This window comes from Annulohypoxylon truncatum (genome assembly GCF_022578515.1).
Source record: "Annulohypoxylon truncatum strain CBS 140777 unplaced genomic scaffold F4807scaffold_25, whole genome shotgun sequence".
In the NCBI taxonomy this organism is placed as follows: domain Eukaryota; kingdom Fungi; phylum Ascomycota; class Sordariomycetes; order Xylariales; family Hypoxylaceae; genus Annulohypoxylon; species Annulohypoxylon truncatum.
The window spans coordinates 491,500-517,532 of NW_025953811.1; the positions used below are offsets into that span (position 1 = coordinate 491,500).

The 26,033-nt window shown below is 48.7% G+C and overlaps 10 protein-coding genes and 2 non-coding genes across 12 annotated transcripts; 6 read left to right on the forward strand and 6 right to left on the reverse strand.

Annotated features, from left to right (window-relative positions):
* The first annotated feature begins 8 nt into the window (after window positions 1-8).
* On the forward strand, window positions 9-1,198 carry F4807DRAFT_433685 (glycoside hydrolase). Its single transcript, XM_047998710.1, has one exon. It carries the CDS (start codon window positions 135-137, stop codon window positions 876-878), a length of 744 nt encoding a protein of 247 aa, XP_047852418.1. The 5' UTR covers window positions 9-134; the 3' UTR covers window positions 879-1,198.
* Window positions 1,198-1,545, reverse strand: F4807DRAFT_433686 (uncharacterized protein). The gene has a single exon (XM_047998711.1). The coding sequence runs from the start codon at window positions 1,394-1,396 to the stop codon at window positions 1,217-1,219; it is 180 nt and encodes a 59-aa protein (XP_047852419.1). The 5' UTR covers window positions 1,397-1,545; the 3' UTR covers window positions 1,198-1,216.
* Window positions 1,546-3,463: 1,918 nt separating this feature from the next.
* F4807DRAFT_t102 lies at window positions 3,464-3,554 on the forward strand. The gene has a single exon. It is a non-coding gene; the product is annotated as a tRNA-Glu (tRNA).
* Window positions 3,483-5,036, reverse strand: F4807DRAFT_433689 (nuclear pore complex assembly-domain-containing protein). The gene is made up of 2 exons (XM_047998712.1): window positions 4,747-5,036; window positions 3,483-4,674 (listed from the first exon to the last, which is right to left on the reverse strand). Exons 1-2 carry the CDS (start codon window positions 4,907-4,909, stop codon window positions 3,911-3,913), a joined length of 927 nt encoding a protein of 308 aa, XP_047852420.1. The 5' UTR covers window positions 4,910-5,036; the 3' UTR covers window positions 3,483-3,910.
* A 6,450-nt stretch (window positions 5,037-11,486) lies between these two features.
* F4807DRAFT_t103 lies at window positions 11,487-11,625 on the forward strand. The gene has a single exon. It is a non-coding gene; the product is annotated as a tRNA-Ala (tRNA).
* Window positions 11,626-12,303: 678 nt separating this feature from the next.
* On the reverse strand, window positions 12,304-13,192 carry F4807DRAFT_433694 (ribosomal protein). Its single transcript, XM_047998713.1, has 3 exons — window positions 12,927-13,192; window positions 12,717-12,819; window positions 12,304-12,558 (listed from the first exon to the last, which is right to left on the reverse strand). The coding sequence occupies exons 1-3, from the start codon at window positions 13,075-13,077 to the stop codon at window positions 12,453-12,455; spliced, it is 360 nt and encodes a 119-aa protein (XP_047852421.1). The 5' UTR covers window positions 13,078-13,192; the 3' UTR covers window positions 12,304-12,452.
* A 283-nt stretch (window positions 13,193-13,475) lies between these two features.
* Window positions 13,476-14,525, forward strand: F4807DRAFT_433698 (ubiquitin family-domain-containing protein). The gene is made up of 3 exons (XM_047998714.1): window positions 13,476-13,599; window positions 13,859-14,238; window positions 14,304-14,525. Exons 2-3 carry the CDS (start codon window positions 13,864-13,866, stop codon window positions 14,388-14,390), a joined length of 462 nt encoding a protein of 153 aa, XP_047852422.1. The 5' UTR covers window positions 13,476-13,599; window positions 13,859-13,863; the 3' UTR covers window positions 14,391-14,525.
* Window positions 14,526-14,743: 218 nt separating this feature from the next.
* Window positions 14,744-16,683, reverse strand: F4807DRAFT_170195 (family 18 glycosyl hydrolase). Its single transcript, XM_047993450.1, has one exon. The coding sequence runs from the start codon at window positions 16,362-16,364 to the stop codon at window positions 14,964-14,966; it is 1,401 nt and encodes a 466-aa protein (XP_047852423.1). The 5' UTR covers window positions 16,365-16,683; the 3' UTR covers window positions 14,744-14,963.
* A 925-nt stretch (window positions 16,684-17,608) lies between these two features.
* Window positions 17,609-19,459, forward strand: F4807DRAFT_170223 (uncharacterized protein). The gene is made up of 2 exons (XM_047993452.1): window positions 17,609-19,205; window positions 19,419-19,459. The coding sequence occupies exon 1, from the start codon at window positions 18,003-18,005 to the stop codon at window positions 19,179-19,181; it is 1,179 nt and encodes a 392-aa protein (XP_047852424.1). The 5' UTR covers window positions 17,609-18,002; the 3' UTR covers window positions 19,182-19,205; window positions 19,419-19,459.
* Window positions 19,460-20,131: 672 nt separating this feature from the next.
* On the reverse strand, window positions 20,132-21,934 carry F4807DRAFT_170209 (NADPH dehydrogenase). The gene is made up of 3 exons (XM_047993451.1): window positions 21,549-21,934; window positions 20,468-21,388; window positions 20,132-20,411 (listed from the first exon to the last, which is right to left on the reverse strand). The coding sequence occupies exons 1-3, from the start codon at window positions 21,816-21,818 to the stop codon at window positions 20,250-20,252; spliced, it is 1,353 nt and encodes a 450-aa protein (XP_047852425.1). The 5' UTR covers window positions 21,819-21,934; the 3' UTR covers window positions 20,132-20,249.
* Window positions 21,935-22,711: 777 nt separating this feature from the next.
* Window positions 22,712-24,263, forward strand: F4807DRAFT_170231 (FAD dependent oxidoreductase). Its single transcript, XM_047993453.1, has one exon. The coding sequence runs from the start codon at window positions 22,898-22,900 to the stop codon at window positions 24,236-24,238; it is 1,341 nt and encodes a 446-aa protein (XP_047852426.1). The 5' UTR covers window positions 22,712-22,897; the 3' UTR covers window positions 24,239-24,263.
* Window positions 24,264-25,052: 789 nt separating this feature from the next.
* F4807DRAFT_433706 (uncharacterized protein) lies at window positions 25,053-25,573 on the reverse strand. Its single transcript, XM_047998715.1, has one exon. It carries the CDS (start codon window positions 25,543-25,545, stop codon window positions 25,240-25,242), a length of 306 nt encoding a protein of 101 aa, XP_047852427.1. The 5' UTR covers window positions 25,546-25,573; the 3' UTR covers window positions 25,053-25,239.
* Window positions 25,574-26,033: the final 460 nt, after the last annotated feature.

Here is a 26,033-nt window from a genome sequence, read left to right on the forward strand (position 1 = left end):
CGGGGTCGCGCGAGTATCTCGACCAGGCGGAGAATACGGTCCTGATCCAGAAGGCGCCGCTCTCCTGGTGGCCGGAAGGAGGCGGCGACTTCCGCGCCGACAGCACCGACGACACCGGCTGGTGGGCTCTCGCGATGCTCAGCATGTACGAGCTCACGGGCAACGAAATGTATCTCGATATCGCCAAGGAGGATGAAGCGTACATGTGGAGCTACTGGAACACGACGACGTGCAACGGCGGCCTGATCTGGAACATCCCGACGCTGAGCTACCACAACGCGATCAGCAACGAGCTCTTCCTCGAGCTGACGGCCAAGCTGCACAACCTGATCCCCAACGACACGGAGTACCTGAACCATGCGATGAAGGAGTGGGAGTGGTTCGCGGCGAGCGGCATGGTGAACCCGGAGGGCCTCGTCAACGACGGGCTCACGGAGGACACGGCGTGCATCAACAACGGCGCGACGACGTGGACGTACAACCAGGGCGTGGTGCTCGGCGGGCTCGTCGAGCTCTACAAGGCGACGGGCGAGACGTCGTACCTCGTCTCGGCGCGCTCGATCGCCGACGCGGCGACGAATAGCACGTTGCTGATACAGGACGGCGTCGTGACGGAGCCGTGTTCCAGTGAGACGGACTGCGAGCCTAACGGTACTAATTTCAAGGGCATCTTTATCCGCGAGCTCGCGAAGCTGAATGCTGTGCTTGATGACCACCCCTATGCGGATTTGATCGCGCAGAACGCGGAGGTGGCGTATAATAACGCAAGGAACGCGTCTGATTTCTATGGGTTCCTGTGGATGGGGCCGTTTGATACTGTGACGATCGGGACGCAGGAGGCCGCTGTGCAGTTGCTGACTGCGGCTTATTTGGGATGATAGGTGGTGTTTGGATATTTTACCTGCTTGGGTAGATGCCTACCTAGGTACCTAAGGATTAGAAGGGTTAGGTGAGAGGAGAGTTCAAATTTGGCATGAGACATGTTGTTTAAAGAGCATACGACTGCATGGAGTACGTTGGATGTCGTTATACCCATATTCGCTTTGTGTATCATATATAGGTACCTAGGGTTTGGGTTGTAGGGAGCTGGTGAATACAACCCCTTTAAGTTCAAATGGTGATGTCTAGAAGATACCGTAGCTGTTGATTCTGTGGACTTTCACCTTCTATATCATGAAAATTATGAGATGTGTCACCGTGTACCACATATGTTCTATTACCCATCATTCCCTCTCGCCTTAGCCCTTTCTAACATTTCAATGATTCTAGAGTTCTGATGAGATCGAGCGATATCGAGGACTGTCTTGCCGGAGTTATTCTTCACGGTTATATTAGCACCATGTTTTAGTAGAGACTCGACGAGCTCTTCGTGACCCCATCCGGTATTGCGGATCATAATCTTTGTTTCTAATCCTCACTGCTTCGAGTAGAGTAGTTGCCTCACTAGAGAAAGGGCTGGCTAATTCCGGGCCGGATATGCTAGGGTTGACTTGATATTCTTGTAATGATTCAGGCATTGGAGGCTCTGGTATTAATTGGTCGAAATATCTGTTCAATGCAAACCCGACATCTGTCAGAAGCCTCCTCCGCGAGAGCTGATAGTCAGAGGTCTCCCCAGGGTTAGCTAGTAGCCCAGAAGGATCGGAATTTAGCCTATACGAGGCTACCCTGTTGGCAGTTGGCCCTTGGCTATAGATCAAAGAAGATGCGTGTATGTATACCGCATCTCCTGGAAGGGATTAATCAGAGCCCTTCGCGCAATAACGTTACTCTTTCCTAGCCTTTTGGTTCCGCCTCGTGACAAGAAATTCAAGGTCACAACACAGTAAAAACTCCAACTTAAGAATTACTTTCGATATAGTGTGGGATAGTCTCCCATTCATGCAGAAGACTTATTCAGAAGTGTAGGCACGTATATAAGTATTAATAACACTTTGCATCCCTTGATCCCCTGAACGTTCGCTTGTAATCCGAGCTGAGTTGTCGTATTGGCGAATCTAACTGTCGTGAAGCAATAGAAAGAACTGATGCATATGAAGTTTCGTTTTCTGAGCGTGCCAATTATATCGGAATTCATATCAGCCCATAGCCTCAAAGCCCACAATGCGTCATTGGGCGTGGTAGCATTTCAGCTGGATTAAAGGGGTCCTTAGCGATCGACTGGAACATAAGCCCATAGATCATCACCGAAATATTCGAGCTTGCATTCCACTTTTTCATCCTCCACGTCAGGAGATTTCGTATTCGACTTCTCTTGGTCTTGTAGAAGCCGTTCCCTTTCTTCCTGTCTCTGTTGCAATTCTTCCCCATCAAGGCAGGTACCCGCCGCCGCCGCTAGGATGGAGATGAAAACGAACACTCCGAGGGCAATACTGGCCATTATGGTGGTTAATAGAATTAGTTGAAAGATAAGAAGGGCCGTTGGGTCTAGTGTATAGTGATGGTTCGCAATCGGGACTGGATGACTTTGAAGATTGTGTTCGTAGGAAGCAGATGCGGTCTACTAAATACTGATGTATGTACGCGTTCTTAGCGCACCAGTGACCCCTTTTATAGACAATACAGCTGGGTAGTTAAGTTCGTGGCTTGATAAGCCTTAGATGTAGTCTTTAAATTACGAAGTTAGTATGTTCTTAAGGTTTGTTTTCTTATATTACGTTGGCAGGGCTTGAAAATTGTGTGAAGTTTAAAGCTTCCTTAATGTTAAGTATGAATGTTAATGCCTATTTTAAATATATAAGATTATAAAGAAGCTACATTCAAAAATTCGATTGGGTACGGTGCGGTGACATTGTAGATAATGTAGTGACTGCTAGTATTAGCCTTCGAGTACCTGCCTACATAGACATGAGTTCTAAGACGGAGTTGTACATCGTTCCCGTACGAAGCCGACATCTCCCTTACATTGAAAGACTACCAACCAAGTGTTTCCGGGAGTATATATTAAATAGGTACTGATAAGCCTTAATGTACTTCATTGAAGCTTAGTCTTTCCTCGTCACTCCTTGGCGGATGATCTTGTTAAGGAGCTTGTCATCGGCACTGTATTTGCAATGCGGTACAAATAGCGGTAGGTCTTACTTCATGACGAGGAGTCTAATGCCAGACTGTGTAGATGATCGAATGCTTTAGGGCTGACAGAGTCGATGCTAGAGTCAGCGGGAAACATCGCACATTCCAATAAAGAGACCGACCGTGAAAGATGTGCAAGGCTAATTATTGGAGGAAGAGTTGAATAGTGGAACTCTGTTATCGAAAGACTTGAAGTTGCCTTTGAAATTCCTACAGTAACCTAAATTATAATATGGAGGTGGATTTCACTAATTGCTGTGCGATCTTCGCTCCGCTTAGCGCTTCTAGTAACATCCAATCGGCTTTAATTTTCGGGCTAGTATGTGCATGTTGGATATAGTATAGAGTTTTCCCAAAATTTTCCATGATAGAATCGCTCATAAGTTGGCAATCCGAATTGGTGTAGTGGCTAACATTTGACGCTCTCATGGCATACTGTCCTAAGGTCCGTCAAGCCCGGGGTTCGATTCCCCGATTCGGAGTTTACTTTTTTTCCTTTCATTTCATAAACATTCAACCTATGTCCTTTAAATAATTAGATTTTATTGTGTCCATTGAATGGCTGCCATGTTGGGATTATTTAAGCATTCCAGAACGTAGTATGTGAATGCATGATTCCTTTCCCCCTTTCCCTTTCATTAATATTTTGACATCCTCAACACTAGAGAAAAAAGTGCAGTTGACATAACCCGTTGGCAGATAATGCCACGCAATGATATGAATTAATCCAGATGAATTATCTCGACACCATCAACTGATATGTAGTCTAATAGAACCTTGACGCCTACGCTATGCGATACCGACAGATTTGCATTTTTATTTGCACGGTCTGAGTTGGTCAAGCTTGCGCGCGACCTCCACTCCCTGTCTTGACACCTTCTAGCACAACCGCCCACGTACCAGCCTCGCCTGCGTATCCGGTCTGCCCCGTAGCAATTCTACGCATAAGAAGAGTGTCCTTGGCCACTGCTAGTCTCTTCCCTTCGCTGCCATCTAAGCATTCCTTAAACCATTGCTCTTCCTGAGCATCGAATGGCAGACTAGTCAAGTCAAGCGCTTTCTCCGCTGCCCCATCGTTGCGTGCAGACTCTAGTACGGATATGACGAGACGTTGGAATAGCTGGCGACGCATGAATTCGGCATGCGATCGTGAAAACTGAAAGGCGTCGACAACGCTAGATCGTGCGAGGGAGTCGAAGAGCAGCTCTAATGCAGCGGAAGACTGAATGATAGGTTGGACAGTATGGTAGTAGGCAAGTGGTAAGCTGTAGTCACCGTTCTTGGCGTGGCGGACTAGAACGGTGATGATGTCGTCTACGAAGTCGGGCTGTAGCGAGGGATGGGTGAGGTACTGCAATGCGAGATCGAATTGCAGTGCGTCCATATGCCACAAGCCCTTCATGAAGATCTTGTATTTTTTGGGTATACTGGCACGTTGCGAATAGGCTTCGGCTTGGTTGGATCCGTTTTGCTCGTCGATATCGAGGAGGATGTAATAGACTACTGAGAGCTTGTGGTGAACGGTGGCATTCTTGCTTTCGCAGATGTGCTCGTAAAGCTGCCGAAGAGCATCCTTGTTCTTAGGAGGATAGTGGCTGGTAGCTATTTGAGGGTGTACAGTTAGCATCTAGGTAGAATTTGAGAGCTCAGAAATAGTTTATTGGCAGCCTATACCTTTGGAGAGGTTCAGAGCTTTTAATACTCGGTCGATAAACAAGAAACCCTCAAGACTTCGGCGGGAGGCTTCGAGGTGTTGTACGAAGGCGCGATTGTAGGGAAACGGCTCCAGAGAGCCGAAGATGCGGTCAAATTGTGAGGGCTCAAGCATTTTGGCCATGGTTAAGTTTCAATTATAATCGTGTATTTCAAGATACCTAGATTATACGACTTGGGTTTGACCGTCATGAATGTGAAAGAAGTTAAGATGCAACCAGATACCTTGGTACATCGAAATGTCTTGAGATGCGCCGGTAATTCGTCGGAATAATTTCAAGGTCGGAAACCGCGTCTTTGCTGTACGACGCGGTGGATGATGTGCTGGCTTAGTAATAACTTTAATTTTGGCGGGGGTTGTGGGGTGAGGGTTGTTTATGTTTACTTCTACCCTGTACCTATTTGGTACCTGAATTTCCATATTTCATCATGATCAATTTATGCATCGGTGATAATTAACTTACGACGACAACATTTGCAACAACGACGACGACCTGCGACGAGAACGGGTGTGATGCCCGTGATATCCGTGCGATACCGTTTTAAGTCCTAGAAAACCAAACGTCACTTCAACAACTACGATAAAAATGTCCGCACGGCCAACTCGTCGCGCCGCCGCAGCGCGGCGTACCGCCATTATTGAATCGGAAGATGAAGAAGATGTCGGAAACACCACAAAAAGGATAAAGGAGGAAGAAAGTGAAGAAGAATTTGCCCCTGAGACTTCAACTGCCAAGGCTTCGCGCCGCCAAACGCAGAGTAGGAGGAAGTCTACAGCGCCGGCAACACCGCGCGCAAATCGCTCAAGGAAGAGCGTCGCTCCGCAAACACCCCTAGAATCCAGCGAGGTCACGGACCCGGATCAATCCGCTGCTACGGTCCTCAGCCCGGATTCAACGGTTAAGAAACCCGCCCCTAGGAAGCGAAAGAGTGTTGCGCCGCGCCAAGCTAGCAAAGAGGCTACTCCTGAAAGTCAGCCCGATAGCCAACCTCACATGCCGACACCTGCTCAATCTGAGGAACCGTCCGAGCTCCACGGTACACCCTTAGCTGATATCACCAGCCAGAGCGTCAACGAGCAACAGCAGTCCCCAGACGAGACCATTACTCAAGTCAAACCTATCCGGCCAATGGATACCATCCTAGAGAGGCCAATGGATATTGTCCTGAAGTCGCGTAAGATGGCAATGCCGACAGTTGAGGAGACGGGGCCGAAGGCTCGTATCGTCATTACATACCTGATTTTAACCAACTTCAAGAGTTACGCTGGTCGACAAGAAGTTGGGCCATTCCACTCCTCCTTCTCCTCGGTAGTAGGACCCAACGGTTCTGGAAAATCAAACGTTATCGACTCACTTCTTTTCGTCTTTGGATTCAGGGCTAGTAAGATGCGACAGGGCAAGATCTCGGCCTTGATCCATAATTCCGCGGCTTATCCAAACCTAGATCACTGTGAAGTGGCAGTCCATTTCCAGGAGGTTATGGACCTGGTTAGTCTTACGCAACACATCTCTCTGTAAAACTTCTATGCTAACTGTTTCTATAGCCTGGTGGCGGGACGGAAGTAATTCCTAACTCTCAGATCATCATATCGAGAAAAGCTTTCAAAAACAACTCGAGCAAATATTATATCAACGGTAGCGAGTCTAATTTCACCACAGTGACTGCTCTCCTCCGAGACCGGGGTATCGATCTTGACCACAAGCGTTTCCTCATTCTGCAGGGTGAAGTTGAGTCGATTGCTCAGATGAAACCCAAAGCTGCCAACGAGCATGAGGATGGTCTACTGGAGTATCTCGAAGACATCATTGGCACATCTAAGTACAAGACCCCTATCGAAGAGGCGGCAACGGAAGTCGAAACCCTCAATGAAATTTGCATGGAGAAGAGCGGACGTGTCCAGCACGTAGAGAAAGAGAAGAACAGCCTCGAAGATAAAAAGAACAAAGCTTTGGCCTACATTCGAGATGAAAATGATCTAACCCTCAAGCAGTCGGCCCTCTACCAATTGTACATCAGCGAATGCAACAACAACGTGAGCGTTACTGAAGAAGCCATCAGCCAGATGCAAGCACAGCTTGATGACGAGCTTGAGAAGCATCAGGGCAGTGAACAGGTTATCAAGCAGCTGCAAAAGGCGTACGCCAAGGGATCTAAAGATTTTGAGTCTCAGGAGAAGCATGTCCAAACCCTCGTTAAGGAATCCGCTAAATTCGAGCAAGAGAGGGTGAAGTTTGACGAAAAACGGAAATTCTTGACCGACAAGCAGAAGAAGCTTGAAAAGACGATTACCAATGCCGAAAACTCTACAGCAGAAGCCGAGGAAACCATTGAACAGTGCACCGAGGAGATTGCTTCGCGCGCGGAGGAGATCGCAGCCCTCGAACAGCGTGTGCAAAAAGAAGAAGTGGAACTTGCGAAGATACGAGATAGCCTCAAAGGTAAAACACAAGTGTTCTCGGATCAAATCGCTGCCAAGCAAAAATCTCTCGAACCTTGGAAGGAGAAAATCAACCAAAAACAATCAGCCATTGCTGTCGCCGAATCCGAGATGGCCATCCTCGAGGAGAAAGCTAACGCTGGCGCCGTTGCCCTCGAGGAGATGCAAACCAAGATTGCCCATATTGAAGAAGGTCGCACGGCCAAACTTGCGGAACTGAAAGAGTGCCAAGCTGAGAAGTCGAAATTGGAAAAGGAGGCCAAGAAGATTGAGGCCGATCTCGAGAGCTTGGCTCAGATGGAGCCAAAAGTTCGCTCTAAAGTGTCAAATGCTAGACAAAAGGCAGAAGAAGCGAGGTCCAGCCTCTCCCAGAACCAGAACCGAGGCAACGTGCTTACGGCATTGATGCGGATGAAGGAGTCCGGACGAATCGACAATTTTCACGGCCGCCTTGGAAATCTTGGTACTATCGATGAGAAGTACGACGTTGCTATTTCCACAGCATGTCCTTCTCTTAACAACTTCGTTACCGATACTTTAGAGGCCGGTCAACAATGCGTAGAATACCTCCGGAAGACTAACCTCGGGAGAGGCAACTTCATATGTCTGGACAAGCTTCGTGTACGCGATTTACAGCCTATACAGACTCCCGAAAACGCGCCACGACTATTTGATCTGATTAAGGCCAAAGAAGACAAGTTCCGGCCTGCATTCTATCACGCGCTAGAAGACACCCTTGTCGCCAAAGACTTAACTCAAGCGAGTCGGATTGCTTACGGCGCCAAGAGATGGCGGGTGGTCACACTTGATGGAGAGCTCATCGACACGAGTGGTACTATGTCCGGTGGTGGGAGCACCCTTAAAAGAGGCCTGATGTCGAGCAAGCTTGTGGCAGACACGACTAAGGAGCAAGTCGCCAAGCTTGAAAGCGATCGCGACTCTATCGAGGCAAATTTCCAGGAGTTCCAGGACCACCAACGAGAACTTGAGTCTCGTCTGAGATACCTGAAGGACCAGATCCCTCAACTTGACACGAAGATGCAGAAGATCGGCCTTGAGGTGCAAAGTGCCGAGAAGAATCTTGCGGATGCCCAGCGACGCGTTCAGGAGCTAAGCAAGGAACACCAACCGTCACAGTCTGACGACAACAGAGTGGCTGCGCTACAGAAGGAAATTGCCAAGCTGAACAAGGAAGTGACGAAACTCCATGCCGAAACAGAAGGTGTAGAAGCAGAGATCAAGGAATTGCAAGATAAGATCATGGAGATTGGTGGTGAGAAACTTCGTGCGCAGCGTGCAAAGGTCGATGCCATCAAGGAGGAAATTTCATCTAACAACGAGGAGACTTCTAACGCCGAAGTAAAGAGGGCAAAGGCAGAGAAGTCAAAGACGAAGCTCGAAAAAGACCACGCCAAGGCTACTAGGGAGTTAGAGGCTGCTGTCCGTGACCTCGAAAAGCTCGAGGAAGAGGTCGAGAATCAGGGTAGCAAATCCGAATCCTTGAACGCTCGTGTCGAGGAGGCAGAGGCGGAACTCGCAGACAAGAAAAAGGAATTGTCTACGCTGAAAGCCGAACTAGATGAGAAGACATCCGAACTTAACGAAACTCGAGCGGTCGAGATCGAGATGCGTAATAAGCTCGAGGAGAATCAAAGAGTTCTCGTCGAAAATCAGAAACGCCTGCGCTACTGGGATGAGAAACTCAACAAGCTCGTGCTCCAAAATGTCAGCGATATTAGCGGCCCGCCACCAGCCAAGAAATCGACCCAGCAAGAAGGCCAAGAAGACTCCACAGAGGACCAAGAGGAAGAACAGCAGGAGCAGGAGCAGGAACAAGAACAGGAACGGGGGCAGGAGCAGCAGCCTGAAGAACTTCCAAGGTTTACGGAGGACGAGTTAAAGGATATGGACAAGGATACTCTGAAGGCCGAGATCGCTGCGCTCGAAGAAAAGACGCAGAACGTCAACGTCGATGTCAGCGTCTTATCTGAATACCGCCGCAGAGTCGAAGAACACGCAGCTCGGTCATCTGACCTGGCGAGCGCTGTGCAGCAGCGCGATGCTGCGAAGAAGCGGTGCGATGATCTACGGCGCCTCAGATTAGAGGGCTTCATGGAAGGCTTCAGTACTATCTCTCTCCGGCTCAAGGAGATGTACCAGATGATCACGATGGGTGGTAACGCGGAGTTGGAACTTGTCGACAGTCTGGATCCCTTCAGCGAGGGTATTTTATTCTCCGTCATGCCGCCCAAGAAGAGCTGGAAGAATATCAGCAATCTCAGTGGTGGCGAGAAGACGTTGTCCAGTCTTGCGCTGGTGTTTGCTCTGCACCATTATAAGCCGACACCATTATACGTCATGGACGAGATCGACGCTGCCCTGGATTTCAGGAATGTGAGTATTTAGGTCTTTCTTTCCCCTCTATGTAAGATTCCTCTCGTGTCACAGATTGCTAACGGGAATATAATTAGGTGTCTATCGTGGCCAACTACATCAAGGAGCGTACCAAGAATGCTCAGTTCGTCGTCATCTCTTTACGAAACAATATGTTCGAGCTCGCCGCTCGGCTGGTTGGTGTCTACAAAGTCAATCATATGACCAAGAGTGTAACGATCGAGAACCGCGACTTTATTACCCGCGGAGTGCCAAGGCAGCAGCATAGTGGCGGTCAAACGGTGGGCTCGTGATGACGAACAAGGATGAGGGATTTGTTATTCTGAGCGGGCACTTGGCATTTGTATAATGAATGAAACGAACAGGCTATGATGCTTAGGATGCGGGATGAAATTACGTCTGGCCAGTCGCGTGCTTGATACAGGAGGCGTGTAACGAAGAACGAACGGATATCCAAAGACGGTCCTGGACGAGATCCATTTGAAATGAATATACCTATGTTTTGGTTACCTTTATTCCAATAAGGCTTTTGGTATTGAATATGCTTTCAAGATCGACGTATGGTTCTATTTGTAAGCGGTTAAACCAAGACAGGCTTCTACGATCCGGCTTCTGCCAAACCCATTCAGGGGCCGACGACACACTATAGCATCAAGTTACCTACCTAGTATCTGATATATCGCTCTTTTTTTTTAATGCACTCCCTGGCATTAGATAATGGGATATTCTCATTGGAACGATATTTCAGGGCGGATCATTGCTGACGTTATATATGATGACCTCTCTGTCAATACAGTAGAAAAGAATTAAGGAGGATAGAATGTTGTATTGTTGTTTGTTTTCTAAGCTCTAAAATCTCCTGCGGAGATTTTAAATACCTCCCACAGTGCAGGTAGCACTTTCCCAGCTTGTACACTCCATCTAGTACGGACACACAAGAGCCCGCCCCCGGGCGACTCTTTCCTTCAATATAAATCCCATTTTAACGGCAACAACAACGCAGGCCGAAACAGACTAGTCCTCGCACAACCCTAACAACCCACGAACACAGCTCCCACACGCCGGACAGGCTAAACACCCGCGGGCCACCGAAATAGGTCGGGTCCCTCCACTGCTCACCCAATCCCCGGGACAAAACCACAGCCGGAAGGGGAACAAACGCAAGGCTATACTGATGGGAAATCAGATATTGACGGGCCGAAACGGACGACGAAAACAGACGGCAACGGCAGCACGGCAGGCCGAACGGACGAGATATATTGATGATTTTTGATGGTGGGGAGAACGGTGCTCCCAGACAGACGACAGCGGGCGAGACAGGGCCCCTTTTGACGTTATTTTTTTGATAATAAATGGTTCAACAAACGAGTGACTGAACGAGTGACTGTATTGATAGAATGCTGTAACGATATTCCCATGCGTAGATTCCGGTGTGGGAGGCACCAGAAAAGAATTAAGGAGGATAGAATGTTGTATTGTTGTTTGTTTTCTAAGCTCTAAAATCTCCTGCGGAGATTTTAAATACCTCCCACAGTGCAGGTAGCACTTTCCCAGCTTGTACACTCCATCTACAGTATGGCTTAGTTATATCCATCTAGGATAACCATCAAAATATTGAGATGACTGTTAGTCTGATAGTAATAGGGAGGCCAAAGAATCGATCAACACTCTGCTGGGTTACTGTTCGTCGAATTATTAGACCCAGCATCAGACGGGGCCCCCTATTCATAGGTATTCTCGTGTGACACAGTACTCGTATATGTTTCGCACTGCCTCGCCCTCTCCGTCTATTGGCATTCCCCGCAACCGGACGCAAGAAAACAGCTTAGCTTATAAGCCTACAATAGCAACCCTTTACCATCCTCCAGGGCACGTGGTCTAGGGGTATGACGTCTGCTTCGCACTGATCCAAGTATAGAAATGACCTATAATCATAGCAATCATCCTATATGTATTGATCCACAGTGGTATGCTGAAGGTCCGGGGTTCAATTCCCCGCGTGTCCAATATTTTTGCTTTTTGGGCTTCTAACAAGCCATATAAATACCGTTGTATGTATGTAGTTAATATTTTTTGGTTGATATTTTATTTTCTTTCCATTTTGCTTGGTTTGCTAACGGTAAATAAAACATGCGCGAAATTGTGGGCGTCAGGGAGGTATTTAGGTCTCTGGCTCTTGCTTATTGATTAATCCTCAACAGAGCTGTCAAGCCATCATGCCCTTTAGATACACTTTGGTGCAATGGTTTGATGAAACCTCATGTGGGTAGAGGTGAAACCCATTGGTAAGTAGTCATTTTCTGGTAAATGAAGTCAGAGTATACCCATATGGATAGTGGAAGACGTAGTTGAGGCTAGAGCGCAGATCTATAACTTTGGGCCACTAGCGAGATAACGATCGTTCCGGCGTGTGTCAAGAGTGGCAAGTTAGAAGTCGCAACATGTCTTCTAGAATATTTTGAAAGCGTTATAACTTGGATTATCCCGACTTAGATGGACGAAATTGAGATTGTAGCCAACAGAGAGGGAAGCCTACCTTTAATACTACGGTTGAATGGTATACTCAAGTCTGAAGATCAAACCAGAGAATATGCTCATCCGAATTTCAGCTTACGAACTTTGAAGATAGGTGGTCACTCTAGTAGAATCATATGATACGCAGGACCAAAGACGAGATACGTTCGTTCATCATGGCAATATGACTTTTCATTCATAGAAGTCATTATCTGGAAAATCATGCCGAAAACCGTTTTTCATGCAAAGCGAAACCATTTCCGATGACCTGATTCATCCCAGACCCTGTTCATTCCCCGAGACACCGTAACGAAACCATTTAGGCAACCTTGGCAGTCTGCGTGGGAGTCACCTTCTTGCCATCCTTGTTGTACCGCACACGAGGGGGAGGTGCCCTGTTACGGCGACCTACACGCGATCGGACACTAGAGAATATAATTGTTAGCGGGTATTATTCGTCTGGGCGGGGCGGTGGGGATAGGGAGGAGCGAGATATGTCGCTTCGAGGTTCGACCAAGGCTCTTCTCAGGCGCATACGCAGCCCTAAAGAGCGCGTAGTCAAACTCCCGATGGGAGGACGTACCGGACGATCTTGCCGTGGATAGCGCAAGAGACACAGTACTGCAGCTTGAGGTACATCTTGGGAACCGTGTACTCGGCGAAGACGGAGGCATCCGAGATATCACCTGTGGTTTGGAAATGTTAGCCTAGGTAATTTGCATATGATGTCGCATGTTCGCGTATTTGATGTAGAATTGGAGGATACGGCGGGGAGAGGAAGAAATAGACGTACGGATGGCGGCAGACTCGACCATGTTGCGGATGGTGAAGCGCTTGATTGCCTTGTCCTTGGGAGTGCATCGCGAACAGTTGCTGCAGCGGATGGGCTTGGTGTGGCCGCGGCCCTTCTTGTTGCGGCCGTTGTTCTTTCTCTTCTTGACCATGGTGACGGTGTTCTGTTTGATTAAATGTTAGATCTCAAATTTCCGAATAATTGAGGGTCTCGTTTAAGAAGGGAGGAGAGTGTTGCACATACGAGTTGTGGTTGTTTGAAGTTGTCGAAGAGGAAGAAAGTGGTTCGTGGGTTGGAATTGAATGTAGAATTCTGGTGGGCAAAGTTTTGGATAACCAGGAATGTCTAGGAGTGCCCCACTGCACAGGAAAATGAACGGGCCAATAAGAAAAGAATTTGTATTTAACGGGTGCAAGTCGTACCTATGTACATGTACGATTGTAAGCAAGTGCCACAAGGGTTAGCGTATGAGAAAACCCTAGCACGTGATAAACTTTAACAATTCTACAGCCAAGTGGCACTGATTTGCCTGAGTTTTGCCAGGACCCACCACACTGCAGCGTAGCTTATTGAACTTCTTGCGGCTCCTCCTCCCACCTCGAACTTTTTCTTTCTCTTCACAAACCAACTCCATCTTCGTGGTGCTTAGGACGGCAATAGTAATATTGTCTAGGTATGTCTGATACTCATACAAATACCCCCACATTCACATACATCGTATTCCGATTGTCGATTTATCATGCCATCTTGGATTCTGCATGCGATCGCAAAATTAATCGCATCGCGGTGCTAAGGCGCATCTTGCACTCATCGCGAATATTCCCCAGATCGTCTTTCACACCACACAACAACACAGCCCAACAGCTTCCACTTGACCGTTCCCATTCAATCTCACTTTAATACACGGCTCTCTAATACAATTTCAACAATAGGCAACATGCAGATCTTCGTCAAGACCCTTACGGGCAAGACTATCACCCTCGAGGTGGAGTCTTCCGACACTATCGACAATGTCAAGTCTAAGATTCAGGACAAGGAGGGAATTCCCCCTGACCAGCAGCGGTTGATCTTCGCCGGCAAGCAACTCGAGGACGGCCGAACTCTTTCCGACTACAATATCCAGAAGGAGAGCACCCTTCACCTTGTCCTCCGCCTTCGTGGAGGTGCCAAGAAGCGCAAGAAGAAGGTGTACACTACCCCCAAGAAGATCAAGCACAAGCGCAAGAAGACCAAGTTAGCTGTTCTCAAGTACTACAAGGTCGATGGCGACGGCAAGATCGAGCGTCTTCGCCGCGAGTGCCCTGCCGACACCGTAAGTTCCATCATACATGTCTTCTTCCTTAACAGTCATCATTTATGCTAATGCAACTTGAATAGTGCGGTGCCGGTGTCTTCATGGCTGCCATGCAGGACCGACAGTACTGTGGCCGATGCCACCTCACCTATGTCTTCGACAAGCAGTAAACGCGTTCTGATACGGTTATACGAGTACATGGGTTTAGGATTCGGAGCATGGGAACGGGGCTTACGGTGTTATCATGATAGGACATAGATGACATGGCTCGGTTCAGATGAATAAACATCAAACAAATTCACACATACATTGATCCTATGTGACATGGTCCTGCATTGTCTGAATTCTCTCAAGAGATCTCTACATTGTCGTGCTGGTGTGTAACTTTAACGGCATTCAGACATGGTAAATCGGTTAGGAATCACCTACAGCTCCCGATTCTGCAATTCCTTGTCCAGTCTATTTGCCGGCATTGCTTCAAGCAACCAGAAGGACATCTTCCAACTACAATGAACGATCTAAGTTGATGGTGCTGATTTTTGCTTTTCATTCATGTTTAAGCACTACTAGCATCCTAAGAGCTACCTAGGGACGCATTCGCCGAACTTATTTACCATTTCTCGGGGATTACTTGACCTATCCCATACATCATAAGCCGTTAACCATTCTATTCTCGCATCCTCCCAGTTCCATTTCCGTTCCCATCCTTATTCCCGTTCCCGTCCCCATCCCCAACCCCGTATTTAGTTATTAGGAAACCCAGCCCTCAAGTTCTCATACTTGCTATGCGGATACGCGATGCAATTCGGCGTGCGGTCCAAGGCGCGCGGCCCACCGAACGCATCGACGACGTTCGCGATCAGGCTCTGGGGCCCGTCCTTGTCGGCGCTGCTCTCCCACCACATGGCGCCGCCCAGCCGCCGCTCCTGGCGCACGTAGTACGCCTTGCGCCGCGCCATGTCCACCGTGTCGTAGCTGACCAGCGTCCGCGTCGCCGGCGCGTAGCAGTAGCTCGCCCCGGCCTCGCGGTCGATGTGCTCCGTTGCCCCCGGAAGGGGGAGCTTCTTGTAGTCGTGCACCCCGTTCTCCCACGTGCCCTCGCCGACGCCCGAGTACGGGGCCCCCGGCCCGGAGGTCCCTTGGAACGCGCGCCCGTATAATGGCATGCCGAGTACGATCTTGGAGGGCGCGACGCCGCGCGAGATGTAGAAGTCCACTGCGGCGACGGTGCTGAAGGGCGTCGAGCGCGGGTTCGAGGTGCTTGGGAAGAGGTTCGCTTGGTGCCCTGACGTGGAGTCCCATGACCCGGCGAAGTCGTACGCCATCAGGTTCCAGAAGTCGAGGAGCCGGTCCATGCCGCCGATGTCGAGCTTGTTGTAGTTCTGCGCGCCGGCCGGGCATGCGACGGTTAGCTCGAAGTGGTACGGCGCCGGCAGGCTGCGGCTGTAATTATCCATGGCCTCGCGCACGGCGCGCAGAAGGGCGACGAAGTCCGAGGCTTCGGACGGGGATTGCGGGTACTCCCAGTCGACGTCGATGCCGTCGAAGCCGAGGTTCTTGATCAGCTCGACGCAGGAGTTCGCGAAGGCGGCGCGCCCCTGCGGCGTCGAGGCCGGCTGCTTGAAGTTACTGCTGTAGGTCCAGCCGCCGACGGACAAAAGCACCTTGAGGTTGCGGTTGCGCCGCTTGAGCAGGTTCAGCTGCTTCAGGCAGCCGTACAGGTTCGTGCCGACGTCGTTCCAGCTGTCCCCCTCCCAGTGGATGTCGGTGTCGGCCCAGGTGTCGGTCAGGTAGACCTCGCCCGAGTCCGGGCGCACGTTGGCGAAGGCGTATAAGATGTGGGTCAGCTTGTCGGCGGGCAGGTCCTGCGGCCGGTGCTTGCGCCCGTAGATGGCCCAGTTGACGAAGTAGGCTACGGTGCGGAATTGGTCTGGTCCGCCTCCCATTTTGGCTTCTGTTTCTGTTTTTGACTCTGTGCTTGGAGGGGGGGTCAAGTAGTCTGAAATAAGACGGCGGGGAGCTGTCAGGAGACTGGATGAGATGTGGCTCGAAAGTAGGGAGGGGTATAGATGTGTAAGTAGGAAGGCTACTACCAATACCGTCACGGGTAGGATGTAATGGAAAAGAGATCTGAGTGTGGGCATATACTAGGTTCTTATAAGTTTCTATCTGGAAAAAGTGATATGTAGCTTTCTTTTATCTCGAGATGAGCAGGTTCAGGTTCAGGTTGCCTTCAGGTCTCGCTGTGTGGCTTGGAGCTTGTGCGTACACCTGCGCAGAGTGGCGATGCACAACAGGTACTTCATACCTACGGAGCTTCGCTGTATCCCAATCAAGTTTGGCATTTATGCAAACAAGTAGGTCATTGCCAGATTCATTGGTCAAGTCAAGCTTGTCAGATCTCCCTCTGGATAGCACGGCAGCCAAGCAACTACTATGCAGTACACGAAAGGGACAGAGATACCTACCTAACTTGTAGCGTATGTGGGGTTTCCTTGGAGACCTCTGACGATTGAAAGAAATAGCCGAGACGCATGTAGATCTTGCGTAGTAGTGTGGCTCAAGCTGGGAATTGATCCAGTGTATGTGGCTGTGCAGGTGGCTTACCGTCATTAGGGTAATCTGGATTAGGTACGTACCTATTCCTCTCTGGCTGCTTCATCTTCGTGGTCGGATGTCCATCGCATTGCTAGAAAAGCTCCCGAATCTCCTTTATGAGACAGACCATTCAAAAGTTGGTCCTCCTTAGTAGTGGTATGGTGTGATTTCCGGAGCTTGTCATGCTCTTCGATTTGTTTCTTGAAGGGCTCGTCGCGACGGGGCTTAGGGCTAAGGCAAAGCGACAATAGCTTTCCGGATAGAGTCGATTGATTACCTCCACGTCTCTTCGTCTTTAAGGGTTCTATAGCCTGAGAAGGCTCTCCCTTACGCTTCTCACTTGCAATACCCCCGGCCGTTGGGATCGGGTACTTGTATGGGATGAATTTCTGCATGTGTTAGTTGAAAGCGAGGGTACTTCAGGGATCGGTAATTTGCTATGTTGGATACCTATTTTCCTGTCAAGGTAGAAGGCGACGAAATATCCGCATCAATTTGAAGGCCCTGAACTAAAACATTGGACCTCGTGCTCCACTACGCAGCCACGAACTTTACTATTCTCGCTACCATTGACCGCAGCATGGTGCTGTCTCTATCTCTAAATCAATGATGGAGACTGCCCAGGTGCCTTCCATACTCGGAAGATGCCACATGAATATGGGGAAAGTATGATCCTGCGTTCTAAGTTATTAAGTATCTGGCATCGAGACTTAAGTTCCTTGAAACTTAGATCTCCCCATATACAACATCAATATTAACCATTCTATGGTCCAAGAACTAATCCGGATACATATTCGCCATCGTCGACATACCCCTTCGGAATCATGGTGGCTGACTGGAACAATCTACCCGCCGAACTGAAGCTGCTCGTCTTTGACTTTCTTACCCCGTCGGTGCATTCCATAATCCCAAGGCATGAGGACGATCGTCATAATCATTACCTCTCTTCATATGCTGTCGTTTCCAAAAGCTGGCAAAGCTTCTTCGAGTGCAGCACTTTCTACGGCCTGGTACTACGCCAATCTGATCTCCCGGAATTCAAGAGAATAGTCACCGGTAAACGAAGATCGATGCTCCATTAGATCTGGTTACGCATAGAGCTTTCACAATACGATTGCAGCTGCTGTGATTTGGAGGAGACAGACGAGGAAGCCGAAACGAACAACAAGATTTTCACGACCTCGATGTGGAATTTATTTTCTACTCTGACTGGATGGGCATATACGAAGCAGGATTCAGCCTTCAGGTTAGGCCTGAGTCTGTTGTTGAGCGCCTATTCTCCGAGCGACCGAGAACACTACTTTCGAGATCATCGCTTCGATGATGACAACAAAACATATTACGATTCTCCTCGTGTATATCACCATGACCCACGTCATGGCTGGTACTTTGGCGAACAGGTCCGTCCATGCCTTGGCGCCAAAGAAAGATTATTCGGCAAGCCTCTCTCTTTCGACTTCCGCTATATCGGCGCAAGAGATCTACCATCCCTTCCGAAAGTAGGCTTCATAACAACTCTCATTATCCCGCGACAGTTCTATAGGCCTATTCCAAATATGGGGTTAATTCTCAGGAGCCTGCCAAAGTTGGAGACACTCAGATATGAGCCCTGGGATTCGATCACTAGTAATCGCTCGTGGCGTCATGAGGTCAATCTTTTAGAAATTTTAGATGCCTTGCCTCGGACAGTCACTAGATTTTCGGGATATAGGGATTCGAACGATGTTTTTAACACGAACGGTACCGTATTCCTGTTCCCAGATCCGGGGTTGAAGTTGTTTCACATAAGCCAAAGACTCAAGGAGCTCGATCTTTCATTTATTATAGACGCTAAATGGTTCTTCGCCCCCTTCGGTAAAAAGAAGAAAAACGTTTCATGGGACAATTTGGAAGGCCTCACGTTGACATCCGATTCATTGAGTTCCAAAGCACCCCCGAAAGAAGTCGATGAACTGCTTAGATCCGCTGCTCAAGCCGCTCTAAGAATGCCAAAGCTTCAAATGATGGAGTTATGGTTTGGTCAACGAGGCGAAGCTCGCATTTTTTGCTATACGCGTTTCAAAGACAATTCCTTGGTCGAATGGTGGGATACGAGTCTCCTCTCCGCGACTTTAAGACCAAATGTCAGAAAATCTTGGCAAATGGTCGCAGATAAATATGTCCGCGGCCATCTCGACTTCGAGGTACACAACATACTCCCTAGACATATCAAATCTCGGGGATCTATCCTTCCTTACTTGAAAAGGCGTGATAGGACTTTGACATCCGGATCCCTTCAGCAAATAATCTGGGAAACCACAGAATTAAGGCGTGTACGGCGTCACGCACCAGCGAATGCCGGTGCTCATACGGTTCAATGTTGACCATAGAACTTAATACATTATGATGTTCGTATGATTTTTGACGTTTATTTGATTTTTTTTCGCTCTCTTCGTGCATCTACGGAACTAGGCGCAATTTATGTTACTGAACGTGGACCAGTTGGGTATCTATCAAATGAACAGTAACGAGATATTCTGGGGAGATCAAGAGTATCATTCTTGGATTGACTGTCGCGCCTCTGATCCTCTGCTCTTCACATGACCTGAATATCTGAGTAGGTACCTATTCCATATCTCAAGCCCTTGGATTCGCACCAATAGTTCTACTCTTTGCTAGAGCTAACAAAAGGGGCTTAAAGAAAGTAGAACGTGCCGAAAATTAAAGCAAATGAATGAGTTAGCATGCTTTGCTCATAATAGATAAAATAACTAGTCCATGTAGTCATGTTAAATTCCGTTGTCTTCGCCTTTCTCGTCGTTAGGTTTTTGGCGTCGTGGTCTTACTACTGGGAAAAGGGGGAGAACTTCGGCAGAGCGTTGTGCTGTAAGCAAAATGGATCAACACTGTAAAACTAAAATCTCCATAATTCACATTGAACTATCAGATCTATAAGGAACATAGTATTTAATTGAATTCATATTGATCTAAGAAAGATCGGTTTTGTGACGTATGGTGATAAATTTGTCCATTAGGGTGGCCTATGAAGACTCGACCCCTTTACCATGTGACTCGTCTAACTAATAGTGCTAAACGCCATATTCTTCAACTTGTTCGCCGTTCTATTTTCCATTCTTTCGCTTGCGGCATGTATTCGAATATAGTCTTCAGTTCTTATTCGTCTAGTTGGTCAAGTTCAGCGTTGTCAAAGTGCTAGTCTTCATCGAAAAAAATTAAAAAAATGTGAAAAAAAAATCGGTGAAATTTCTCATCTCTTCTTTAAACACCTTCGCAGTGAAATCATATAGCAAGCAAAAGAAAGACATAGTATGAAGGAAGAAGGAAAAAGAAGTCAGTGCTGGTCTTTCCTCAACATCTCTCTAGGGTTTTCCATATTCGTTCGCCGTATACGTCGTTATTGTTGTTGTCGTCGACATCGCCTTCGTAGGAAATCATCTAGGTATAGGGCCTTCATCACGAGGTCCATTCTCAGCCAATTCCCTGGCTTTAGCCTCTTCTTCTTCAGCCCTCGTGGGCTGTCCTCCGAGTTGCTTTGTGTTCCTTCCTCCAAAGCCCCATCCGATTTGGCTCGCAACGTAAATTGAAGTGTTGAGCTAGAATTATTTAGCAAATAGATTATATTACCACACAGAAAACAGCCACTACTTACCTCTTCAGCCCACGCCCAAACCAATCCCGGGTTCTTCTGAAACAGCCGCCCGGAGGCCACGAGATCAAGGGGAGGGTCATTGTCCCCAGCACCACCCACAAGCAACTTCTCAGCCAACTTTCCGGTGGTGATACTTCCCACAGTCATGACAAGAAGCTTGTCACCAACCGCCTTCTTAATAGCCTTAGCGAAGGGCGCCTGGTACGCCAACCCCGGCTTTATCTTCTGCAGGGGGTGATTCCCACCGCTCGACACATCAATCACATCAACGCCCCTTTCGGCCAGAAGCCCCGCCAGACGCACCGCATCATCCGGTTTCCAACTGTCATCTCCATACCCCTCGACGTCCTCCAACCAATCCGTAGCACTGATGCGCACAAACAGGGGCATAGTCTCCGGCATCACGCTCCTCATCTCGCCAACAAGCTCCAAGAGCAACCTAACACGGTTCTCAAAACTACCCCCATACTCATCAGTTCTCTTATTACTCGCCGGCGACAAGAAACTATGCACCAGATACCCATGCGCGGAATGCAACTCCAGCACATCAAACCCGACATCCACAGCCCTCTTCGCAGCATCCCTCCAATCCCGCTTCAACTGCGCGATCTCCGCCACGCTGAACGCGCGCGGCAAGGGGTAGCCCTCCGCGTACGGGACGGGGCTCGCGGACAGCACGTCGTCGGGCCAGCCGCCGACGTCGGCGGTCGCGAGCGCGCCGCGGTGCAGGAACGGCGCTACGCAGGACGCCTTGCGGCCCGCGTGCGCGAGCTGGATGCCGATGCGCTGGCCCTGCGACCGCGCGAACGCGACGTGTTGGCGCAGCGGCGCCATCTGCGCGTCGGTCCAGAGACCGCTGTCCTCGGGCGTGATGCGCCCGCGCGCTTGGACTGCTGTCGCTTCGACGAAGGTGAGACCTGGCTGTTGGGGGGTTTGGTGTAAGTGTAAGTGGCTTGCTTACTTGTGCTAGTAGGTAGGGAACGGTGAAAGGGAGAGGGGGGGAGAGAACGTAGGTGGCGCGATGTAGGATGAGTTGGTGGAAAAAAAAGGAAAATAGGGGGGCAGGATGGAGGAGACTTACCCCGCGTTGCACGATGCCGCCCAGGTGAGTTGTGTGCCATAGCGTATGCAACCCATTTTCTGCTGAGTACTGGCACAGCGGCGAGACGACTATGCGGTTTTGAAAAGTGACGCCGCGGATTTTCAAGGGAGTGAAGAGCTTCGGGATGGGACTGCCGTCCGGTTGGGGGTCTACTGCCGTCCCGGCCGGCGGTTCTTGGGCCGGGGTGAAGAATGGGACGCCATCGGCTGGTTTGTTACGGATACTTGGGGGTTGTTCGCTAGGAGCCATTTTCGTGGTGATGTCTCGACTTAACCTGTAGCGAGCTAGATGTTGATTTTGGGAGTGAAAGGAGGTGAAGTCTTGATGTGTCGTTCGATTCGCCGCGGGGTTGGATATGGACCATGGTGGCCGGGTTATTGCAACACCGAATAAGACCGGTAACTGTCCGAAACTCGGTATCTATGGCGTGCCGCCAAGCTTGCCGAAATGACATCATAAAGATATGAGCCGCCTATGTTTCACTCAAGGCATGATATGAGCATTTGGCGAGATTCATCGAACGTCGTAAGACGTTACCGCCTCGGTAGTTATCGTTTTAGGTAATGTCGAATATATAACGCAAAAGCTTGATAGACTAATAAACTTCGTAGTGGGAAAATATACGCGAATGTTTTCATTAACTACAAGTACTTAACTGTTCCATTTTAAAATAATTATTCTTCATTTTCCTGGCAATTTGCCTAAGACTTTGTATGTTTCACATAAGGCTCCTAAGCCACTCCACCAAGCTATAGCTTCATTATCCTCACCACTTTTAACTTAGGATCCCCCCCCCACGCGTAGACAGAACACATATCGCCTCCACATAAACATCAATATTTACGATACACCTGGTCACACAGGAGACTTGGGATTTTTTTCTTCTTTTCCTTCCCATACGTACACATATATGCACGTACGTATACACATACACACGCACCACACATACACACATATATACCTACCTAGGCAAGGATTGCATCTTGCTGCCTTTCGACTTAGGGCATCTAGACCGGCGATCTACTCAAGTCTGCCCGAATACTTGAGATTGTACAACTTGATGCATCAAGTGGATTTGTCCATCTTAGAACTCTGCAGCTGCCGTACTCTCGGCTGTAAGATGTACGCCGCGAGACAAATGAGTTCGGCCATGCCGCTTATGAAACGGTGACGTCTCAGCGCGGCTTTCGAGGCCCTTATCTCGAATATAAGTAGAGTGCAGAGAACTGTGTGAGGAAAAGTGAATTAACAGCCAACCCCGAAACCTCTTCACTTGATTTCACTTCAGGTGTTTCCATCACGAACTTAGAACTTCAAGACACATCATCATGACACACAACGGCCGAGTGATCTCTTTACCTGAGGGAAAGGAAGGGAACCCTGCGATCAAGCTATCGGTTGCTTCCGAACCACTCATTAAGCCCGGCACATTACCACGTATCCTTGTGATTGGTGGTGGAGTGAGTGGTTTGATGACTGCGTGGATCCTCCTCGACAAAGGTTACCGGGTCACCGTCATCTCCAAGGAGTGGGCCTGGACTAAAGACTTCCAACGCTCGCGATTGACCTCCCAGATTGCCGGCGCTCTCTGGGAGTATCCCCCAGGAGGCTGTGGATTGACTGAAATCGAGTCTCCTGGAGGTGGCTGGGCTACCATCCATCACTACCGGGAATGGTCTCTGGAGAGTTACGACTTCTACAAGCAATTGGACTCGCTTCTCAGCGGCCGTCTCCGGACTGAGTTCGGCGTGGCTATCAAAAAACTCAACCAGTTCTTTTATCATGATCTGACTGCCCCCAACGAGGCCAATACTGAAGACATCGAAAAGCTTGAGGCGCTCAGGGCCGACTCTGATAGGGTAAGCAATCTGCAAGAGCAAAAGAATAAAGAGGATTTAGCGCCCCTTTTCGACAATATTCGAGTGCCCAAGGAGTGGCGCAAGAAGTTGAAGTACGGGTACACTCATGATGCGCCGATCATCAACACCGACAAAGCCATGGTGTACCTCATGGCGCTTGTCGAGAGCAAGGGCGCTGAATTGGAGACCAAAGAACTGGAAGGCAAGCTTCAAGACCAGGGTAGCGATCTCCTAGAGGAGTACAAGGCCCAAGCTATCATCAATGCGACGGGCCTGGGTGCAAAAGAGCTCGTGGGTGACACAGACGTCTACCCGGTTCGCGGCGCCATCAAACGTATCTCGAACGACAACACAAACCGGTTCGAGGCTATGAACGAAGCCTATCTTGTTCCCGCTCAGGTGGGAGATGATAAAGAGCCTACTAAGGTCGTATTCCTGGTTCCTCGAAACGACGAGACGTTGATCGTCGGTTCGATAATCCAGCGCAATAGTCATCAGTTGAACCTCCAGGAGAATTCTCCGGATGTGGAGGTCATGTGGGACAGGGCTTGCTCGTTCATGCCCGGTCTTGACGATGCCCCCACAGTTCCATGGTATCCTCTAGCCCAGGGTCTGCGCCCGTTCACGAAGAAGAATGTAAAGGTCAGGGCCGATGATATTCAGGTCAAGCCTCTCATACACAATTATGGCCACGGGGGATCAGGATGGACGTTGGCTGTCGGGTGTGCGCGCTCTGCGGTCAACCTCCTGGAGCTTATGTTGAGTGGAATGTCAGCTGTCGAGGCGAATGCAACACTTTATCCCGTGTAAAAATAAGGGAATGTATAGAAATGGCTTGGTGGATCATTCGTTACATTTTTAGTGTCCGACATCAGGACAGCCACAACCGGCTGTGGCTATGTGGCTCTGTGGCTTTACTTTTGAGTCCTCATTCTGATTGGCTCTGCGTTTCTTTATTCCCCTTTGGTGCACGGGCCGCATGCTATTTGCTAGCTCTACTGGTACGTACCAGGTACCTATTCGTCGACGAGACATACAGACATTCATTCAGTTCCTCAGCTATCACCAATTCATGCAGTAGGTAAGACTGCAATTTACTACACCTTGAAGTAGTGCGAGGACCTAAAGCCTCTAACGAATAGATCAATTGCCCAATTGCACTTGATCGCCTGCAAACATTGTTAAACAACCTAAAAATCAAGAACCCTAGACTTGCGCGACTATCTCTTTAACTGGCAGTTGCCTACAGCCAAAAATCAAGAGGCACGATACACAGGAGAAAGGAATTAGAAGGGATAAGATGTTGTATTTTGTTTAGAACTTTAGAGCCTGGATCTTCAGTTCGAAGATCTTAAGTACTAGTACAGTGCTAGTCGCACCTTCTTGCCAAGTACACTCCATCTACAGGTAAGTACCCACAAAGTTCGGTCAGGGAACTGTCGGTACAAGTGGCGCGAAGCACATGGGTTTGGCCCACTAGGTCACGTGGAGCTATATTTTGCCTCCGGGCTGTAGACAACTGCCAGTTAAAAAGACACCTACGCCTACCTCGGGACATACCTACCTAGGTATCCCGTCTATGCTTCATTCAAGGCATAATATGGGCATTGTTGGTGAAATACATCGAATATTGTAAGACGTTACCGTCTTGTAGTACTCACTTTAGTACTATCTTTCTAGCTAACGTTGAATCGTGTAACTCATAACCTCGGAAAATTCACAGGCCCATAAACTCATAATACGTATCTTTTTCCATAATAACCCCACGGTCCCAACGCCCTAATACCTCCATGCGAAAGACTTTTAACTCCTTATCCAGTTTCATCTTGAACGACTGTCACGTTGATCACATCTCCATCCTGGGTCGTTGCATATTGTTCCTGGATGGCAGTGGTGCTTCCTCTGACACCGTGCTGGTCTCGTACATGCTTGATTAGATTGTTGCAACTAGTAGTTGACTTGCCGCAAACTCCACAGAGTCGCGGCTTATATTCTTGCTTCAGTCTGTACTTCGAATTTGGATTGTGCTTGTCGAGATGCGATTGAATATTTCTATGTTCATTCTTGATAGCCGTACCGCAGCCGTTCATGAGGCAACGGAACATCCCATTTGTCATAACCTCGCCTTGGGCAGTCGGGTGATTGATAACGTTTCCGTTCGCATCCTGTCAAAGAGAATGTAAATTAGCTTCAATGTGAATAACAAAGACTTGATAACTTCCGTTGTTTTCGAGTATTGCATCGGTTTGTGCAATATACCGCTTTAATTCATAACGGCCATTGCAAATGCATCAATACATTATTTTAGCATTTTGACGTGGATAAAGTTTACGTAAATAATTATAAAAATAGCAACATGATCGAAAGTATACCTAATGAAACAATATCTAAACTTACCGGGTGGTTCTTGGCAGGGCGGCCGTCATTTCCATTCGGAACGGCGGCGTTTTGTTGGATGGGGCTGCCAGCAATAGGGTTGCTTGGAACGGCGTTACCAGGGACGACATGATGGGAAACGGCGGTACCAGGGTTGGGGTTTCCCTGAACAGAATTGTCAACGGCGGGTGTAGTAGCAAGATTTGCATTGCTATTAACAGTAACACTA

Excerpts from the sequence above, each read along its gene's own strand:
- F4807DRAFT_433698 (XM_047998714.1), top strand. The coding sequence starts at position 13,864 with ATGCAGATCTTCGTCAAGACCCTTACGGGCAAGACTATCACCCTCGAG. Across the intron at positions 14,239-14,303 it reads GCGAGTGCCCTGCCGACACC|TGCGGTGCCGGTGTCTTCAT; the intron begins GTAAGTTCCATC and ends CAACTTGAATAG.
- F4807DRAFT_170231 (XM_047993453.1), top strand. The coding sequence starts at position 22,898 with ATGACACACAACGGCCGAGTGATCTCTTTACCTGAGGGAAAGGAAGGG.
- F4807DRAFT_433685 (XM_047998710.1), top strand. The coding sequence starts at position 135 with ATGCTCAGCATGTACGAGCTCACGGGCAACGAAATGTATCTCGATATC.
- F4807DRAFT_433689 (XM_047998712.1), bottom strand. The coding sequence starts at position 4,909 with ATGGCCAAAATGCTTGAGCCCTCACAATTTGACCGCATCTTCGGCTCT. Across the intron at positions 4,675-4,746 it reads AGCTCTGAACCTCTCCAAAG|CTACCAGCCACTATCCTCCT; the intron begins GTATAGGCTGCC and ends ACCCTCAAATAG.
- F4807DRAFT_170223 (XM_047993452.1), top strand. The coding sequence starts at position 18,003 with ATGTGGAATTTATTTTCTACTCTGACTGGATGGGCATATACGAAGCAG.
- F4807DRAFT_433686 (XM_047998711.1), bottom strand. The coding sequence starts at position 1,396 with ATGATCCGCAATACCGGATGGGGTCACGAAGAGCTCGTCGAGTCTCTA.
- F4807DRAFT_170209 (XM_047993451.1), bottom strand. The coding sequence starts at position 21,818 with ATGGCTCCTAGCGAACAACCCCCAAGTATCCGTAACAAACCAGCCGAT. Across the intron at positions 21,389-21,548 it reads GCGGCATCGTGCAACGCGGG|CCAGGTCTCACCTTCGTCGA; the intron begins GTAAGTCTCCTC and ends ACCCCCCAACAG. Across the intron at positions 20,412-20,467 it reads TTTGGGCGTGGGCTGAAGAG|CTCAACACTTCAATTTACGT; the intron begins GTAAGTAGTGGC and ends AAATAATTCTAG.
- F4807DRAFT_170195 (XM_047993450.1), bottom strand. The coding sequence starts at position 16,364 with ATGCCCACACTCAGATCTCTTTTCCATTACATCCTACCCGTGACGGTA.
- F4807DRAFT_433694 (XM_047998713.1), bottom strand. The coding sequence starts at position 13,077 with ATGGTCAAGAAGAGAAAGAACAACGGCCGCAACAAGAAGGGCCGCGGC. Across the intron at positions 12,820-12,926 it reads GGTCGAGTCTGCCGCCATCC|GTGATATCTCGGATGCCTCC; the intron begins GTACGTCTATTT and ends TCCAAACCACAG. Across the intron at positions 12,559-12,716 it reads ATCCACGGCAAGATCGTCCG|TGTCCGATCGCGTGTAGGTC; the intron begins GTACGTCCTCCC and ends TATATTCTCTAG.
- F4807DRAFT_433706 (XM_047998715.1), bottom strand. The coding sequence starts at position 25,545 with ATGACAAATGGGATGTTCCGTTGCCTCATGAACGGCTGCGGTACGGCT.